Genomic DNA, 20,264 nt, shown 5'->3' with positions numbered 1-20,264 from the left:
TGCCTGTAAGGGGACCCTGGGGTGAGGGAGCCAATCCTTACTGCCGTCCCCACCAACCCTCCTGCCCCCATCTCTCCGGCATAAGGCAAACTGCCACGGGAGTGAGGAAACCAATTACCAAACTTACTGAGGTGCCTGTCTTAACAAACATCACTCATTCACAAACTCAGAGTAATTGCTTCATTCACTCCTTCACTGGTTAATTAAATTTTTATGGCCAAAAAGAATCGTGGAGGTGGGATTGATGACTTTTTTTTTCACACTCGTCCTTCGTTACGCTACTTTATATTCAACAACAAAAAAAGAGGTATAAACACGGGAAAAAAAACCCACGCCCTAAAGAACGCTATGCGCCCGGTCATAGCGAGGCGAGCGGAGGGGAACCCTCTTAGCGCTCCCACTCCGCTGTCAGTCTCTTTGAGAATCTGATCTTCGCACTCTAGAGGGGATGGCGGAAGGAGCAGGCTCTGGAAGCCACCGCCCGCTGCGGTCTCCGAAAGTACCGTCACAGGCTGCCGCTGTCTTTTTAAGGAGGCGGGGCTCCGCCCGGAGGAGGTGGAGAAGTTCCGCCTCCCGGATCTCCGGCTTCCGGCAACTCGGAGGGACCAGAACCTGTGTGGAGCATCTGAGGCCCGAGCCATCCCGGGACGGGCTGACGCCGAGTTCCCAGAGGTGAGGCAGCCGGGTGTGCGGGGCTGGCCCGGAACAAAGCAGGCCTGGGTTCTCCCGCCTGCCAGGTCGCTGCGGCCCAGCTTCTGCACTTAAAACACTGCCTCTACTTTGTGGGCAGCTCTTTTCCCAGACTTGTTTGGGCTCAGGGTGCCCCAAGGCTGCAGGGTTGCCATCACTCCAGCGCCTACTAATTGCTTAGCTGTGCACTAAGCTCCTTACGTCTCATTTAATGGCCCCCAACACCGTATGAGTAGGTACCATTACGAACCCATTTTACAGATGAAGAAACTGAAGCCCCGAGGAACCCACAGTCACACAGCGAGAAGCAGCAGCATTCATTTAGGAATGAAGCCCAGGTCTGTCTGATCCCAGAGCCTGTGACCTTAACCACCGGCTCAGCTGAAAGGCTTTTGCATTTTATTATCCTCACAGCCAACTTTCTTAACCCCCAGCCTCCCTTTTCTCATCCTTTCATCTCCGGATTGCACCCGATCCCTAACACACAGTGAGTGAGATTGGTTAGAAACTTTGGACCCTGCTCCCTGGCCCCAAGTTAGTTTCTTTATAAGTTTTAATATTATCTGATGCTAAATGGCTATCTTTATATAAACCTAGAAAACCCTGCTAAAAAGGGATGCAAATACCATTTTGAACGCTGAAATAAGATTTATTTGCAGATATTTTATTTTGGCATATTTTATTAAGTTTATTCATTTTTCCCTTTTAGACCTCTGCAAATTTGATTCCTTGTAATTCAGAGAAGACCCACTGGCTGAATGGCAGCTGTAGATGACTTGCAGTTTGAAGGTACTTTAGTTGAGTGCCCACCTTTGTCTCTATGATCAATATTTGTGCAGTCACAGCAACAGATTTTCATTGCTATATTGGAATACACATTAAAGAAGGTTATTTCAAACATCTTGGTAAAAGAATGTTGGTCACACTCAAGTGTCTCTGTTTGTCCATACTAGCTATTCTTTTTTGCCAAATAGCTCTTCAGATGGTAACATCATAAATTTAGTACAGAGATTACAGAAATGTTTGTTGAGTTCCTGCTTTAGTTAAAAAAAAAAAATCTTTTGAACATCTACTTTGTGCTTAGAACTGTACTAGATAAAGGAGAAATTTTTTATACTGCTAATGTAGATAAAAGTGTAAAAAGGTGATTATGATGAAATATGATCAGGTTGTTTATTCACTGAATCAGTAAGTATCTCATGAGTGTGACCATGAACCAGAAGTTGTTCTGTGTTATCAGTGATAGAAGAGTGAACAAACAGCCAGCTTCTTCCTTTATGAAGATCTCAGTCTAGTGAGAGAGATGTTTGTTAGATGGTTATGTAAATATCTTATTTAAATATTAAATAATCCACAAACGATGAAAGCGCCATAGGAAAAATTCATAGACTTGGGATTGATGAATACTTATTTGTCTTGTAAACACTTGTGTAGCTCCTACTATATGGCAAGCACTGTTCTAAGTGTTTTACAAATATTAACTCATTTAATCCTTATGTCAACTTTATGAATTAGTTGTTTTATTCTCCCTGCTTTACCAATGAGGAAACTGAGGAACAGAAAAATTAAGTAATTTGCCTTAAGGTCACATAGTTATTAAGTGGGAATGCAGAGTTTGAATTCAGGCAGCCTACTCTCACACCTATGCTATCTCACTACTATCTGAGGAAGAGATATGAGAAACCATTTCATCAACAAATACTGTCAGTTCCATCTTCAAACTACATCTAGCATCTCACCGCTTCTCACCACCTCTGCTACTCTCCCACCATGCTCAAGGTCACAACCACGTCTTGTCTAGGCTTCCTGCTTCTTCTCTTGACCTGCTACAGTAGGTATTTTGCAGCTAGAGTTTTTCTTTAAGACCTTCCAGTGGCATCTGTCTCACTTGGAGTGAAAGCCAGAGCCTGTTCTGTGCTTCAGAGGCTCTATGTGATCTAGCCCTCCACTGCCTCTGATTTAATCTCTTGCTACTCTTGCCCTTTCTGTCTCTTCTCTACCCATGCAGGCTTTGTCACTGTTCCTCCTAAACACCAAGTACCCTCACAGCATAGGGCTTTCGTGCTATTTTCCTGTTGGGGCATTCTTACTCCAGATAGCCCTATGGCTTGTTCCCTCACTCTGTTCAATTCTCGCTTCAACAGAGAGGCTTCCTTGGCCATCTTAGTATGGTGGGAGAGGCCATCACAAGGTGAAGTTTGAGAAGGAACAAGAGCCAAATCTCACAGGACTTTATAAACTATGTTAATGACTCTGCTCTTTAGAAAAGAACATAGGATGCTGCAGGGTCACGGAAGGCTTTCATTGAGAAGAATGGTAGTATTAGATGAACGAGTGGAGTTTAGGACCCCTCAGGTGGAAGATATTGTGTCAGGAAAGGAACAGAGGCAAAATATAGCATGGGATAAGCCAGGATGTAGAAGCAGAGAATATTGGTGGTAGAAATAAGAAACATACCCATTTCTCCCTCCCTCAAGGAGCACAGATGGACAAGAATAGCTAATAGAGAGCAGAATATGTGAATAGTCATCATGTGAGAGGTATACACATCCTGCATTCCAATCGAACTATGCCTTCTGCTGTTTCTCAAACACAGGACACATTTTCCATCTTTGGGGTCTTTGTCATCCCATTTATTTTGCATGAAATGCTATCCCCATCACTCTGACCATCGTTATAGCAGCTTCTCCAAGAAGCCTTTTCTAAGCCCATCAACTAGATGACTTATTGCCCTCCTTTGAACCTCTTTGGTCTTTGTACTTAAAACATGACACTCTCTGTTCTTTCTGGCATGCCGTTGCCCCTGGTAAACTATTGCTTTTTAAATGTCAATGCCCTGTTCAGTCAATAAATGATAGCTATAATAATACTTATTATCTCATATCATTCTCCGAATCTCTATGTAAGATAGATATTATCTGCCTTTTATAGTTGATGAGACAGAGATTCAGAGATATGGAATAATTTGCCTAAGGTCATGGAGTGTGAGAGTCTTAACTTAAAAGGACCAAGTCACTGCTGAGCCTCATGCTGCTTCGACAGACAAAACACTGGAGACTGAACTTAAGTAATTGTAACATATGAGCCATCTAATTAATTTCAGTCATTTTAGTTCTCTCCATAAAACTATTTGCATAGCTGGAAGGCATTAAGAGTGGGCTCGGTTATCGAAGAGCCCCATCCTACTTCCAATTGTGTGATTCGTGCCATGCTTGTAGTTATATGGTGCCCTGCTGATACCCTGTCTTCGTCCTGCCAAGTTCCAGAGCGGCCCTGAATTATATTCAGGAGCAACTGAATAAAGTTTGTTAGGATACCCAGAGACAGGAAGTTTCAATCAGACAACAGGCAAATTCTGTTGTCTTCATAATCATTTTTCTATGTCAGTTTCATTTCTAGTTGAGATTTTCTTTTCAGAGCCTTTTGCGATTTGTATCAGATAGGGTCTGTAGCAAAGACAAGGTTTTAACAGCTATCTTTAAAAGTATAGCATTTTCAGTGGGGTAAGGTCTCTGATGCCTTTATGTTCTAATTGATTTCAGAATTTGGTGACGTAGTCACTTCTCTAGCAGCAAACCCAGATGCCACCACAATAAGCATTGAGGATCCTGGTGAAATCCCCAAACATCAGCCAGGCCCCTCAAGAGGCTCAGGGAGAGAAGAGGATGATGAGTTACTGGGAAACGATGACTCTGACAAAACTGAGGTTCAAACTTGTCTTTGCAATTGTTTTTTTTCTTTTAATTTTGTGTGCCAGGTGCTGGAAACAAAAAGTGGCCTCTTCCTTGGGGGGATAAACAGATAGGTAAATAGACCATTGTTATACATGGGAAGCACACTGGTGGACAGGAGCACCAGGGTAGTGGGAACAGAGAGAAGGAGGTTACAGAAGGCTTCTTGGAGTTAGTGAACTTAAAGTGAGTCTTGATGAAAGAGTAGAGGGTAGCCAGGGGAGGAAGACAGAGAAGGGTGATTCAGGTAAAGGGAACAGTTTTGGTGAAGTCACAGAGACATGAAGGAACACAGTATAGAAAGCACATCTCCCATCTTCACATACATTGGGAACAAAAGATAGGTGAGGACAGGAGATGAGGCTACACAGATAGGACTCAATGCAATGACTATGAATTGTATTCTGGAAACAATGGGTAGCTATTGAAAGATTTTAAACAATATAGCCAGATATGTTGAAAGATATTTAAGATATGGTGATCATGTAGAGTATGAATTAGAGGCAAGAAGACCTGGTAGGAGACCGTTGAAGTAGTCTAGGCTAGAGGCAATGAAGCCTGAACTCCAGTGGGACACAGATGTATATAGAGGGCGGGCTCCATAGGACTTCGTGGCAAAGGGTGAGAGAGGGAGGGGGAAGATTCTATGGAAATTTCAGGGTTTCTGCATATGGTTGTATGGTGATTCTTAGGTGGCTTTTTTGGTCATAAAGATTTATTTCCATGTGCACTATTGTGTTCCAGAAAAATCATATTTCTAGTAATATTTTGTAAATGGACTCATGACTATAATACACTAGAGAGCTCCCAGGTTATAGCAGTGGGTTCCTCGGCTTGTTAAAATAGTGGCGCTCTTGGGTGTCAGGTGCTCCTTGTGGAACTCCATGAAATAGCAAATTAAGTACCAAATGAAATACAGGAAGCTGAAGGTATTAAGTACCAAAGTTTATGCTAAATTAAATACCATTATATGCTAGATATTGTGAAAGGAGCTCAGACTTAGAAGCCTAACTTTGAATCCTGATCTGGCTAGTAGTAATAGCTATGTGTCTTGGGTAAGGTACTTTAACTTTTCCTTAAGCCTAGGTTTTTTCATCCGAAATTCAAGAATAGTATGTTGACTATCATCCTTGTCATTACAATAGTTAATATTTATTCAGAGTTTAATAGCTGCCAGACATCATTTAAAGTTCCTTACTTGGATCATCTCGTTTAATCTTCAAAACAACTCTGTGTGCCAGGAACTATTTCTGTCCTCATTTTACAAATGGGAAACCTGAGGCACAGAGTTTAAGTAACTTGCCCCAGTATACACAACTGGCAGGCGGCAGATGGAATTTTAAACCGAGGCAGTCTGAGTCCGAGTCTGTGTTCTTCCTCTCTATATTAGAGTTAGTGTATGTTAAGTACTTATTAAAATCACTCCCTAAGAAGACAGGAGTGATTTTTAGTATAGATGAATGTATTAGCCAGAGTCCTCCAGAGAATTAGAACCAATAAGTGTATATATAAAGAAAGAGATTTATTTTAAATGGTTCACATGATTGTGGATGCTTGCTTGGCAAGTTCAAAATCTGATGGAGTAGGCTGATAGGCTGGAGACTCAGGAAAAGTTGGAGTTTAAGTCTAAAGGCATTCTGCTATAGAACCAAGAAGACCAATGTTGCAGATGAAGTCTGAAGGCAATCTGCTGGAGAATTCCCTCTTGGCTCAGGAGGTCAGCCTTTTGTTCTATTCAGGCCTTCACCTGATTGGCTGAGGTCTGCCCACATTTTGGAGGGCAGTCTGATTTACTCATAAAGTCCACTGATTTAAATGTAAATCTCATCCAAAACACCCTCATATCTGGCTCAGACACACCGATACATAAAATTAACCATCACACTGAGCAATAGTAGGCTTCAAAAGTTTAAGAATGGTATAGGGGGAAAATTTTTACATTGAAAACATGCTGTCCATTATTTTGTCTGAATAGGGGAGAGGTTACCAATAGTCCCTAGCCTAGCTTATGGAATATGGGTCTGTGGTGTTCAATGTCTTATGATATTAGGGTTGGGAAGAACCTTCAGTTTCCTCAATTTCAGCTTTCCTTCCAAGATATTGATATTGTCCGTGGTATGTCAGAAAGACAACTTGAATACTTCCAGAAGCTGTTCATTACCGTGTAAAGCAGCTGCAGCCACCGTTTGGACACTTTAGCTGTGAAACAGTTTTTTTTTTATAATGAACAAAAGTCAGCTACCTATAGTACCTTCCCCTGTCCTGCAGAGCTTCCGAATCCATCAGAACCTTTTGCTCTACGAATTCTCTTTAAGTATTCGAAGATGGCAGTCATGAATACTGGCATGGGGCCTATATTCTTCCGTCAAACAACTATGCTGTTGGGACAGGTGTGACTCCCCTTGTGTCCCTCTTCTAAATTAGAATTCTGTTTTTTGTCATGGCTGTATATTTTAAGTTTTCAGTACTTTCGAGTGAATTAATGTATCACATTTTTGAAAATTCAGGTGGTGATAATATGAACATTTTGAGGGGGTGAGGTAGGAAAAGATTTATCCTGACTGCTTTCTGTATGTGTATTCTTATGTGTGTACATACACACACACACACGTTATTTTACATAATCATTTATATAATTAATCCTCCCTAGAATCCTATGAGGTGAAACTTGGTAGCTGTTCTTTTTATTTAAAAGAATGAAGACTGAGACTGAGACAGTCTAGTGATTTGACAGAGCTGCCTCCTAGTGGAAGAACCAGGATTTGAAGCCTTTTGGTATGACTTCAAAGCCCAAGCTTGTTTTCATCAGGCTAAGAGTTAGGCATGGTTACTGCAAACTTGACTAATAATGCAAAAGAGCTTAGTATTTTGTACAACTTGATTTTCCATTAGATCGGCTTCCTTTCTGTTGGTATAGCTGGAGTAAGAAAATTACTTCTGCGTTCATTATGTTTTATTTTACCTCTGACAGTTACTTGCTGGACAGAAGAAAAGCTCCCCCTTCTGGACATTTGAATACTATCAAACATTCTTTGATGTAGACACTTACCAGGTTTGTAAGCAGTTTCGCCTTTCCTTTAAATGTAATAGAGACTTGTTTCTTCTACAGTTAAACAATCAAGTAATGTTAAAGCTTTTGTTACTGGTTATAGTCTAACAAAAGTAAAGGTTTACTAGCATTTGAAAATACTATCATAGGAGCTCTAATAACTGAGTTTCAATTTTGCAGTAGTTGAATTTATTTAAAGAAAAATCTTCAGTAGACTTACTGTTGTGTTGTTTTGCAGGTCTTTGACAGAATAAAAGGTTCTCTTTTGCCAATACCAGGAAAAAACTTTGTGAGGTTATATATCCGCAGCAATCCAGATCTCTACGGTATGTGTAGTGCCGTTTTGATTCTTTACCATGTGCCAGTTGAACTCAGGTGAGTATGAGAGTTGCCTGAAAAGGTGGAGCAGTGCACTGTTGGCAAGGCATGCAGCATTTTGTTTGACGCTTCTGAGCTTCAATAGCAACCCTTACAAAGAATTTTGGAGAAAATGCAATTATCTGCTATATTAATGCCATGATTACAAGTAATAGTATATTCTTTGAAAGTCTTCAAATGACATTACAAACGAGGCAAATTAAGTTACTTTGTCTGAGAGGAGATGTTGATTTTAATTTTAGAGGATTAGGGGAGGCTCCTGAGTGTGGAGAAGGTACTCTTATACTTTTTTATTGATGTGTTGAGTTCCAGCTCTGCCCATAGACAGGCTGGCTCCCTTTGGGACTCAGGCAGCAGCACGAAATGTCCATGAATTATTTTTTGGTGATCCTCCAATAAAAGAAGCCATAAACAAATCAGTGTCTTTATTCACCTAATTGTGGGAGGTGTTTTGGCCTTTACATTCCAATCCCCCCTGTCTTTAATGCAGCTAATTACTGAGTTGTGTGTTCGACCTTTCAAAAAAGAAAATTCCCATTGAGTATTGAATGCATCAAAAATTCCTTTTTTATTGCTTACATGAATAGGGTGAGGGAGATAGGGAAGTGTTCTGTAAGAATTTGAAGACTGGTGCTTCATTTTCTTATCTATGAGTTTTCTGGTCTCCTTTGCAGGCCCCTTTTGGATATGCGCCACATTGGTCTTTGCCATAGCAATTAGTGGGAATCTTTCCAACTTCTTAATCCATTTGGGAGAGAAGACATACCACTATGTACCTGAATTCCAGAAAGGTTGGTGAACAGCTTAATTCATTTAGAATGTTGTCAGTTTGTAACCATGAGTTCTTTTTACCCACTGAGTTTTTGGGTCCCTGTCTGTAGGTGTTGTGGCCCCGGCTTTCTGTATTTCATGGTTCAAACATATCTAGTGTCTCAGAATTTACCACTCATCTATATATATCCATATAATCTTTTTTTTTTAATTGCGGTAAAATATACATAACAAAATTTACCACATCGACATTTTTAATTGTACAATTCAATGAGATTAAGTACAGTCACAATGTTGTGAATCCACATAATCTTCTGGAAAACTATAAGAGAATGCCCAATAGCAATTGGAATTTATCCAAAGAAAAATATACAAAATATGTAAAAAGCAGTATGCATGAAAGTCTCCATTGTAGCATTAGTTGTATTATCCAAATGTTGGAAACAATAGGGGCATTGTTATTTAAGTCATGATAACTCAACTAGCTAGGTTTGTAGCCACTAATTATGAAACTCTAGAGCAAGGTAGGAGACTGATAATCCAAATTTATGTCTGTGCTGTTAGCGACTTTGTAAAAGAAGAGTCTGCAAATGGTCAGGGCCTAGAAGGGAAAACGCAGATATGAGTGTGTATTAGTGTTGGGCTTGTAGATGACATTCTTGTTTTAAAACTTCCTTTCCCGTGGTAATATTAAATAATTTAAAAAAAGAAAACAAAAAATGAAATAGCTTTTAGGGACTTGCAGATGACAGCCACCCCAAAATGAGGAAGTTTGGCTTTGTAGGAGATTCGGAGATTGGTCAGTGCCACTTTCTCAATTCTGTCCTTCCCTGCCTGCCTGCTCTCCTGTTGAGAGGCTGTGCATAGACTGTATGAGAGCATGGTTTCAGGCACCATGTCACCGGCTTCGAGTTCCAGCCCCACCACTCATTAACTTCTGTGTTGTCAGACAGGCTGTTTCATCTCTCTTGGTTTCTGATTCCTTATTAGTGAAATGGGAATAATATCTATATTATAGGGCAATTGTAAGAATGCAGAATCGAAATATGCAAATAGTTATATTTATATATAAACATACATACATGTATGTGTGTGTGTGTGTGTGTGTGTGTGTGTGTATGTATAGGGATATGTATTACCTGCATGTGTCTATGTGCCTCTGTGTATCTTTCCTTACTTTTTCCCCCTGTTCCCTCCATGCTCATTTCCCATTATTCTCCTCTTTCCTTCCCCATATTGAGTCAGACTTGAATTCAGTCTCAACTCCATTTGTCAAATGGCGTTTGAGTTTAACTCCATAAATGTTATCCATGACATATAGACTCTACCTTCATTGTTTAACCAATGAGCCATTGCTGTAAATGGTATGTGTTTATTTCTATATCTGAGGTATGTATAGATATATTGAGCAAAAAAAAAGGAGTGACTTACCCTGCCTGAGGGTTTGGAAGCTCAGGACAGGTTTTATCTGTTCTTATCCTCTTTGGCTGGGTATCTCAGTATCAGAGAGTTGTGGGATGCATGTACCGTAAGATAGTCATTGCCTCTTATCAATAAACAATTTTCCATTTTATGTAAAGGGTATAAGTCACACATCCAAGGCCAGATCTTGCTTCCACTGCTTATTAATTATTTGACCTCAACCAAACCATTTAGCTTCTCTCATCCTTTTTCTTCATCGCTAAAGTGGAAATGTAGAATATATGAAATAATGTGTTTACATGTCAGTTAACAATATAAAAAGCCAATTATTGAGCATTTATTATTTCTCAATCAGTGTTCTAAGTATACCTGTTTTTCCTCATTTACTACTAATAATCTTATAAGGTACTATACTGTTATAATTCCCATTTTACAGATGAGGAAACAGAGGCAGGAAGGTTAAGTAACTCACCACCTGAGGTTACTTAGCTATAAGTGGCAGAGCTAGGATTCTGTATCCAGAGCCTGTGCCCTTGACTGTTATACATTGTTGCCTCTCAATAAAGCACTCAGTATAATGCCTGGCATTCAGTGGCTTGCTGTAGCCATAGTAGTAATTCTCTCTCCCTTCTTTTAGTTATCTAAGAAAAAAGCAGTAGGTCAGCAAAATTACATTTGGTTTAATCGAGGAGTTCTTAACATGAAAAAACTGCTCTGGAAACTAACAATGTTTCAGACAATGGCATGTCTTAACCAGAGTCTGACCATAATTGCTAGGGGTAGCTTTGTTCTTACCAAGAGTTTTAAATTAATTACCTGCTGATTTTCACGTAGGAAGGGCTGGTGCTGTGGGCTTAGCCACGCGTTATGATCCTCCCCTTCAGAAGAGGGAGAATGAATCCTCTAGGGCGTGCTGTTGCTGCTGGAGGAGGAGGAGGGAGGTTCAGTAATACACTGAACATTGCTGTTCTGAGGAGCCGCTGAATAGCTTTTCCACCGCAGAGAGAATTATTTAAAGAAGAAAGTGAAACTGGAGAATATTTTAAGCAATTCATCAATGAGCTGGAACTCCCTATTTCAGAGACAGAAAGAACTCTAAATAGCATACAGAGCAAGTTAATCTCTACCCAGGGCATTTTAATAAATTTGCTAAAGAAATCAGTGTCAGCTCTTGTTACACTAGGAAAGAGGACGTGTTCTTCCAAGGGGATAGTTAGTTGGCTTTTATTTGATTGAAATGCTCAATATACCTAAACACTTATAGTGTGGTCCTCCGAAGTGTTTCAGTTGCATAATTTAGTTTAATAATAAAAATAATTAATAGCAGTTGTTAGTTATCAAACAAATTTTAAAAACCGTATAAGAGACTGCTGGTCAGCACCACAAAGACAAATGCTAAAGATTCAGCACATTTATAGAGCGCCTACTTCTGTGTCAGGTACTGTGCCAGGCTCAGAGACTATGCACACCAGTGAGGCACGATCCCATGGTCCAGAGAAATAGCCGGATGTGTTAGAAGTAGGTTCAGTAAGGTACTAGAAGTGCTCTGATAGTGCACGAAAGGCTTCATGGGGATTAAAATTTGTGTCCTGTCATCCTCAGTGTCCATAGCAGCCACAGTCATCTATGCCTATGCCTGGTTGGTTCCTCTTGCACTCTGGGGTTTCCTCCTGTGGAGAAACAGCAAAGTTATGAACATCGTTTCCTATTCGTTTTTGGAGATTGTGTGCGTCTATGGATATTCACTCTTCATTTATATCCCCACAGCAGTAAGTACCATATTTATTCTGGGTAATGTCCTGTCCTTGGTTGGAAATTCAACCTACATCGTTATTTCTAGCCTAACACTGATGTGCGCCTGAAAAATACCCTTTGAATTTAGAAATTCAATAGGAATGGAGGGGCCGGGGAGCCAAGTGCCTTCACAGGACGTAATGCCTTTCATTATGGAAGTATTCACCTCAGTCTGCATGCTGGTGGTGTTTCTTCGGGCTCTGCTGAGAAACTAGAGGGACAGTGGGGGCCCAGTGTTGATTGGCTTATGGGCTTTTATAAACATATGTGCCTGGAATGAACAAACGCTTCTCTGAAATGCCTCCCCAAACTCCTCCCCTTTCTCTCTTCTTTCAGATACTGTGGATTATCCCCCAGAAAGCCGTTCGTTGGATTCTAGTCATGATGGCCCTGGGCATCTCAGGCTCGGTCTTGGCAATGACATTTTGGCCAGCTGTTCGTGAGGATAATCGGCGCATTGCACTGGCCACAATTGTGACGATTGTGTTGCTTCATATGCTGCTTTCTGTGGGCTGCTTGGTATGGTCTCATTCCTGTGTTATTCTGGTGTGCTTTAGAAGCAAATACTTTCTGAAAGGCCTCAAACTGTTAGAAGTGATGGTTCTTTAAAAACTGGCTCCAAGGAATAAATATTATTTTAGATAGGCTATTCTGGATGAGGAGTGGTAAAGTCACGAGAATTCGATTGTCATGTCCCACTTCACCTAATTTCTGAAGTTTGGTTAAGATTTGGTGTCTCGCCAGAGGAAGTGGGGGTGGATGAGTGTCTATAAATAGGATTGGGCAGTGAGATGGGGGGAGCTTTCCTTTTAGATACCTTTGCTTATTTTCTGCACATACTGGAAAGAGTTTTGAAGTTTAAAGCCTCATAGGTAGAAAGCTTGAGAATGAATTCAAATATAGGAAAGGGGAGTAATTTTTCTGGTGAGGAACATTTAAAACAATTTTCGAGTTTGTGTGTTTAGGTGTCACTTTAGGGAGAGCATGTATTTTGAGTCAGACAAGTCCAGATTGAAGACCAGCTCTGTCACTCACTGTTTATGTGAGCTCGGTACTGAACTTCTCAATTTGAATGTCTTAATCTGTAACATGGATATAATGGGTCCTGCCACAGAGAGTTGTTCTGAGGATAATATAAAATGATACATATAAAGCACATAACATAGAACTTGTCCCATAAATGCCCATAAATTAGATTCCTTTTTTTTTGATCCTAAGGAGACATCATTTTGTATCTTCTATATATGTGGTGTCCATGCCCTTCATAAAGCGTGGCACAGGTTTTGAAAAAACTCTGAGTCCAAGAACGTTAAAGTCAGTGATGAAGTAAAGGACATGCCCATGGGAAGATGCTCCCCGTAACCCATGTCTAGACTCTTGGTCATGTTTTGAAGTTGTGGGAGGAAATATTTCTTTGGTACCATTTGATCATTAACATTTTTGTGTAGACAACCATGGTCTCATTAATAAGATCCCAATACTTTATCCTTGAACAAGTCTTATAAAAAGTGCCAAGTTCTGATACAGAACTGATTTACATGTGCTTTACATGTGCCTTAGCTTTAGACCCTTAAGACAAAGACTTTTGGTTTGACTCATGGCAGAGTGACACTGTTAATTTCTGGCAGTTGAATCTCTGGCTGATCCCTTGAAATGCTGTTGTGACCCTTCTGTCTGCTGAAGAAGAATGTCCTTTTCATTGTAACTAACTCACTGTAATGCCTCTCACTAGCATCTTCCCATCTCTCTTCTGAATTTTTTCCTCATTACAGACCTAGTTGAGAAGTTGGTGGAGAGAAGAAGGCAGGAGAAAAAGGCATTGCCTTATTCAGTTCTAAAAAGAGGAGCAAGGCAGATTGGACAATAGGGCAAGTGTAGTTATGGTTGTTGTTGTTGTTATTATCCCACTTCATCTGGTACCTGCGGCCAGGATCGTTTACTTCCTATGCCTATTACTCCCTTTTGGTAAATGACACTGAAGTTAGGATTTACCTTCCCATCTTGCTAACTCAGGAACTTTCTAATAGAGAGCACAAAATGAAGTGGAAAGAGCACTGAACTGAGAGCTGCTTAACACTGTGAGCCCAGGCAAGTGACTTAACTTTCAGAACCTTGGTTTCCTCATCTGTCAGGGACGTTCATCTTTTTGTGGGCTTTTGTGAGACTCAGTTAAATGGCTTTGAAAGCCCTTCATATAGTAGGAAAGTTTCTCCAGATGTAAAGAAGTTATTAAAAGAGCACTGTGTCATCCAGGAGCTGCCAGGGCCACTCCGCTGCTTTTTCTCCTGAGTATCCCAGTGAGAGTTATCCAAGGTCACACAACTCTAAAGACTGTGCCCTTCCATCGGTGCCTCTCACTGACGTCTTCCTGCCTCTCTCCTGTACTTCTTACCCATTATATACTCGTTGAGAAGTTGGAGGAGAGAAGCAAGCAGGAGAGAGGCCATTGCCCTGTTCAGTTTAAGGGACTCAGAGGAACCGGGCAGATTGGACAGTGAAGTAACTGCAGACATAGGACCTCATCTTGGAAAGAAGCACAGTTTTCTCCTCCTCAGGGAAGGGAGTCATCCTCGATTGGGTGTATAGCCAGGCGCCTGCTGTGCCTGGGGTTTTGTTCTCCACACTGGAAATTTCCTCGCCCTTTCTCTTTTGGAGGAGGTGTGCAGTTCCAGAGGGCTGAAGTAAAAATAGGAGATGGGTCTTAGTCCTAATTCTGTCACTCCCTGCTTTGGTTATTTTCCTTCTCTGGACCCCTACCTCTTTACTTAGAAAAAGGAGCTGTAGAAACATCTTTATTGTAAGGATAGAATGGTATGTACAACATGAAAAATATGATGAACTGTACAAAGAAAGACATTATTGGAAGGGCCAGGAGAGGAACTGGCAGGGGAGTTATTTGAGCCGAAGGGAACTGGCTGAACCAGACAGCTTGGCCTTCTCTTCCCTGGAGAGCACAGATTGGTGTTTTTGCCTTTGCGCAATGAAGCACATATGACAGTCCTACACCTGCTGAGGTCCCCTCAGTGCTGCACTTGTATATAATCTCTAAGTTTGTACTGGCACGTACCTGGCAGGGATGACTGAGGAAGCAGCAGAGGGTACATCTTTGGCTGGTATGACTGGACATGTATGAGCCTATGTTTGATAGCAGAGGTTCCTATGCCTTAGTATTTGTGGAAATCATGCATCATAGAATTATAATTTGCCCTTAGAGATAATTTTTTCCAATTATTTTGTTTTACAAATAAGAAAACTGAGACCCACAGGGGTAGATCGACAGTGCAAGTTACTAGCAGAGCCAGGCTTAGAACCTGGGCCTCTTGGCTCATCCCACGTGATGAGGGCTTCCTCCAGCAGAGTGGAAGAAAGGCATTAATCCTGCATCATGGCTTTGTGGCTCAGTGCACCTGCCAGATAATTGGAGGGGCCCCAACAACAGCTGCATGGCCTCTGTCTCCCCGCCCCCAACTCTTGAAGTCAGGGACTGTTCTTGCCTTGTCTTAGAAAAGAGCTTCTGGAAGGGGCCTGGGAGAGAAAGACTTTTGAAACTAATAGAATAACTCTGGGGATGTGATAAACTTGGAGTGTACAGCTAGAAACTTTGAAATGGACTATTGAGGAGTTAACCAGGGAATTTGGGAAAGCTCCGGCATGTTGTGTTGGTGCCCCCTTCTGGCTAATAGAAAGCAGTACTCATGAAATGGTTCCTGACTCTCGCTTTTTATCTTTTTACTTTCCTAACGCCCTGACTCCAAGGGGGAGTCATGACTGAGCAGTGGTCCTTGATTTATTAACGATTCACCTTTCCTTTGAACAACCAGTGCTCAAGGCTAGTGAGATTGGTATTTTCCTGGGCTAAAGTTAGGATTCTCAGACCTTGAAACAGGTGGGAAGATCCCCTTCAATGTTTTCTCTCTTCTACCTCCTTCTGATTTTTGACAGTTAAATTGTAGACATGAGTAAAAGCACTTAACTAAACCTTTCATTTCCATGCTGAAGAATTACGAGGTACGGCCTGCCTAGCACTTTCTTTTACAGGTCTTTACAGAGAGCCACCTGGTTTAGCAGCAATCTATCATAGTTCAGTTCATTAAGTATTGATTGTTTACACAGTGTGCCAGGCCCTATGTGAGGGGCTGGTGACACAGAGACAAAAAGGATACATACAGCCTTTGGAGGAGAGACCATATAATATAGTGATTAAGAGCTTGAGCTTTGGAGTTAGAAATACCCAGCTTCAAGTCCTGGCTCCACCACTCATTAGCCATGTGCACCTGATTGAATGACAGCCTCTCTAAGCCTCAGTTTGTTCATCTGTCAAATGAGGATAATAATAACAACCTGACTGGGTTGTAATGAAGATTACATTATATGTAGAAAGTGCTCAATAAATGGTAAAAAAAAAATTTAAAAAGGCACTCACAGTTGAGTGAGCAAGACAGACAAAAACAGAAATGATTGTAGTTCAGTGACAACCAGTGTGGCAGGGGGAACATAGGGGTCACAGGAGCCCAGAAGGACTGTTAGTATGGAGTCTAGAACATACTGTTACGGGTCTCCTGTTACGGGTCTCCTTTTTCTGCAGGCATACTTTTTTGATGCACCAGAGATGGACCATCTACCAATAACTACAGTTGTTCCAAACCAAACAGTCGCAGTAGCTACGTCCAGCTAAAGAGGAAAGTAAGAGATTATATTTTTTTAATCTTCTTGCTGTGTGGTACAGTGAAAAATGGGCAGGCGCATCAATTCTGTTACAGTTAGCCTAAGAATACAGAGGGCCAGAGCCTTTAAACTTTTTGCACAATTCAGTGTGGTGTGTGTGTACATGTCTGTATATATGTGTCTCTCTTGCTGAAGTCTTCAACTGTGAAATCCATATGATCTGGATTTATAGCTTTGTGAAGTATGAGCTCTTAGATGATTCTGTAAGAGAAGCTCGAATCTCGGTCCCAGTATCCCCTCTCCTGTAATCACTGTCCTCTTCCCAGTAATACAGTATGGGTTTACTGTCCTGGCAGGTTTTTCTAGTTTCCCTGTGACTTCTCAGCTTGGCTTCAGACTCTGTGACCTCTCTTGAATTACTTATGGGTTCTCCAAAGCTTATGAATTCTCATGCCTGGTTTGCTCTATGGGCCTCTGATGATTCCTCTGTCAATGGTTGGCTTAGTGGGTCAGAGTACAGGTAAAAATGTCAATTCCTCCATGGGCTGTTCCTTGCCTTCCTGTTCTACCTCCTCAGTATATAGAGGCTGCAGTCATGACAGACTTCTTACCATTGCCAGAATACATCAGGTCTTTGCATCTGCTATTCCAGATGTCTGACATGTTCCTTCCCTTCCAACGGTCATCACTTACCTTGTTGTCCCCTTATACTTTGTATTGTACATCACAAAGGGGGTCTTGTTTAAACTGGGTGCTTAAGGTTGAGCAGAAGCAATCAGTTGCCCATTGTTCTGAAAAGAGTAGTAGCTGCCTGTGGCTTTCGGGAAGGTGAAAGCATAGGCTGTTCATTGGGGCACTGTGATACCACATCACTGAGAACAAGAAATCTGAGCCCAAGTGGAGAGGGACAGAGGTAGGGACAAGGGTGACAGTTGCTTGGGTCCTTGCAATTTTGTCTCGAATGCCAGACATCAGCCTACTGAGGCCCTAATGAAGGGCTGGCTCTCTTGCATGCTCTTCAACTCCTTTCTTACATTTTGTTTAGGAAGGCTCCAGACCAAGCGTCCCTGGTGCTTTAAACCTTAAAAGTCAGAAGCCAGCATCTGAGAACAGCCCAGCCATCAAGGCCCTTGCAGACCTCCCCTCCTGATTTACACAGATTTGATATCTCTGGGCTTTGCTCAGATCTATAAACTTAGGTGTCAGTGCCTCCATTTGGGTGTCAAGTCTCCAAATGAGATAGTGATGAACAGTTTCTTTGGAGCCTCCTTGGCAGAAGCATCAATCGCTTTGCCAATGTGAGGGGCTGTCTAGAGCTCCAGGCACTGCAGATTTATGAGCTGGCTGTGCCCTCTACTGTAATCTCTGGACTCCAAGCTTTCACTGAAAAAGTATGGCTTCTAATCTTGCAGATAACCTTCATGTAAATCTATGCATTGGAGGGCTTAGCCTGGAATGGATTACTGAGAAAGCATTAACCCTTTCTCTCCCTGAAACCTCAAAATCATAGGGGAGCCTCCAATTACTTTTCATCAGGGAAGTACCCCCCTACATAAGTCATTGAGATGTTATAAAGAATATCTGGCTTCCTTCTTTGCCGCTTCCTTTTTAAAAATTAGCTCATCACCTGAGGGCCTTTGCCATTTCTCCTCTGAGCCCAAACCCTGGTAAACTCTGGAAACTGTACCTAGGAAGTCTTACTTTGGCTGAGGAATGAAGTATCTGAAGGGCCACATGCAGATTGGGGCTGCTTTCCAGGGGTGGTGACAAGTGGGTCTGTCCAGAGGAGCATGGCCAACAGATACTTATACTGCAGTGTGAGAAGGCTTTAATGAGAGATGAGCAAAGAGTTTCAAGAGACTCCTTTATAATTAAAACCCTCCTGATTTGATACGCAGGGTTTATGTGCAATTATCCTTTCACTCACTCATGTCAAGAGAGTTCATTTTATAAGTCAAAGCCATGAACGTTTTTCTAGGTTTCTACACATCAATTCTTTTATTCTGAAGTCAGCTTTAACTCAATGCTGTAATCCCCTTTAACACAGCATCCAAACTGCGTGGCTTCACACCGTGGCTAACACTATTTTCCACCAGCTCCTCATTCTTTTCCACACTGTGTCTGAAATGTCCCTGCCGAGAGGATCCATGGGCTATTTCTTTCTCAATGTGCTTCTTTGTTCCCTTTCTTTGAGGTAAATTGGGAGAACCTGGAGTGGCAAGTGGGTCCACATAATAACTTTTTATTCTTTCTTTAAACTTATTTGTGGAAAATTTTAAACCAAGACAAAAAGTAGAGTGAATAGTATAATGAATCCCCATGGACCCATCAGCTGCTTTTAACCGTTGTCAACTCTTATTTCATCCGTACCCCCACCTTTTCCCTCTATTATTATTTTGAAGCAAATCTAAGACATCCTATTATTTCCTCTGTAATATTTAAATTCTATATCTATAAAAAATACTCTTTAAAATATAACCATAATACCACATATACTTAGTGTTTGAATTTCACATTGCAATTGGGCGATGTATCTCTTAAATGTCTTTTAAATTATTTGACTCCTACTCCGTCTCCCTCTTTTTCCCTTTGCCATTTATTTGTTGAAGAATTATTTATCCTGTAGTTTCTCACTATCTAGATTTTGCTGATTATATTTCCATGGTGTCATTATACATGTTGCTCTGTCTTCTTTTTTTTCTGCAAATTGGTGGTTGTATCTAAAGGTTTGATCAGATTCAGGTGTTTTTTGTTTTTTTTGGCAGGGGGGTTGGGCAAGATTACTTGACATGTGCTATTAAATTCTTCCATTCATAAATTCATAATGTCTCATTTACTTTTTCTCTTTTTGATATTAGTATCCATTAATAGGCAATGGCTAGATTTGTTAATTCATTAGGAGTCAAAATAGTGATATTTCTCTTTCCTCCTTTGTTTATTAGCTAGAATACTTCTTTTATAAAACTTTCCTTCATCTACTATTTGGTTATTCAATGATATAGTTTATATAAGGAAAGCAGTCTGGTGGTGGCAGACTGCTCTTGGTGTTCAGGTTATACCTTTAAACATAAATAAATGTGCTTTGTACAATTAAGCTCTTTCCTGTAGGAGGGAATCCTTATCTTGAAAGTTACTCTTCTTTGTTTTTCAGTCCTCTTTTATGTCTTTTGGAGTGTGGTTCTTTTGGACACCAAAGCCAGCAGGAAAACCGATGGAATGGCATCAGCCCCTAACATCTGGATGGTGCCACACTGAAGCCTCATCACCTATTTAACAAACAAAAATTAAATGTTGTCCCCCACATGTGTCGTTCAGCTCTTTTTTCTCCGCTGTCAATGATCATTGTGACTATGTGCTGATTTGGAATGAAACACTAGGGAATGGGTTAGGCAGGCTCACCTACATTCCCATTTGCCTCTCATTGTCATGCGATGTACTTCACATTAGGTGTGCCCTGAATACCTGAAATGGATCCATCCTGACTTCTGATGTCTTTTCTCTGAATTGTGTACAGATTTCCTAGGTGATCCTCTTCTCTCCAAATGCTCGCCATCCTAAAGTGGCCAAACAGTGTGACCTTTGGTCGGGATTCACTGGGAGCCTGAAAATTTGTCTTTGGTGACCTGATAATAGGCAATTGAACCCAATGGTTGCAGAATAAATACCTCATGTGACGTCTGTGTCTGCACTTCATGTCTCTGATCTCAAGTTCTTCCCTGATGTCTTTAGCATGCTGGATGCTGCTGAGAATCTGATTTAATGTG

General features: G+C 41.2%; 1 protein-coding gene across 6 annotated transcripts; it reads left to right on the top strand.

Annotated features, from left to right (window-relative positions):
- The first annotated feature begins 482 nt into the window (after window positions 1-482).
- On the top strand, window positions 483-20,188 carry YIPF1 (Yip1 domain family member 1). Of its 6 annotated transcripts, XM_016120342.2 has the most exons (11): window positions 544-672; window positions 952-1,028; window positions 1,400-1,479; window positions 4,233-4,396; window positions 7,393-7,473; window positions 7,709-7,796; window positions 8,523-8,639; window positions 11,644-11,810; window positions 12,172-12,354; window positions 16,421-16,518; window positions 19,652-20,188. In XM_016120342.2, the coding sequence occupies exons 3-10, from the start codon at window positions 1,449-1,451 to the stop codon at window positions 16,508-16,510; spliced, it is 921 nt and encodes a 306-aa protein (XP_015975828.1). In that variant the 5' UTR covers window positions 544-672; window positions 952-1,028; window positions 1,400-1,448; the 3' UTR covers window positions 16,511-16,518; window positions 19,652-20,188. The 6 variants fall into 6 exon arrangements, with proteins under 6 accessions (XP_015975830.1, XP_015975829.1, XP_015975826.1 ...); XM_016120340.2 differs by lacking the exon at window positions 16,421-16,518 and having other exon boundaries at window positions 491-672; XM_016120341.2 differs by lacking the exon at window positions 952-1,028 and having other exon boundaries at window positions 545-672.
- Window positions 20,189-20,264: the final 76 nt, after the last annotated feature.

Source organism: Rousettus aegyptiacus, unplaced genomic scaffold (genome assembly GCF_014176215.1).
Source record: "Rousettus aegyptiacus isolate mRouAeg1 unplaced genomic scaffold, mRouAeg1.p scaffold_m13_p_1, whole genome shotgun sequence".
Lineage (NCBI taxonomy): Eukaryota > Metazoa > Chordata > Mammalia > Chiroptera > Pteropodidae > Rousettus > Rousettus aegyptiacus.
Note: the sequence above shows the minus strand (reverse complement) of the source record. Positions and strands in the feature narration are given on the sequence as shown.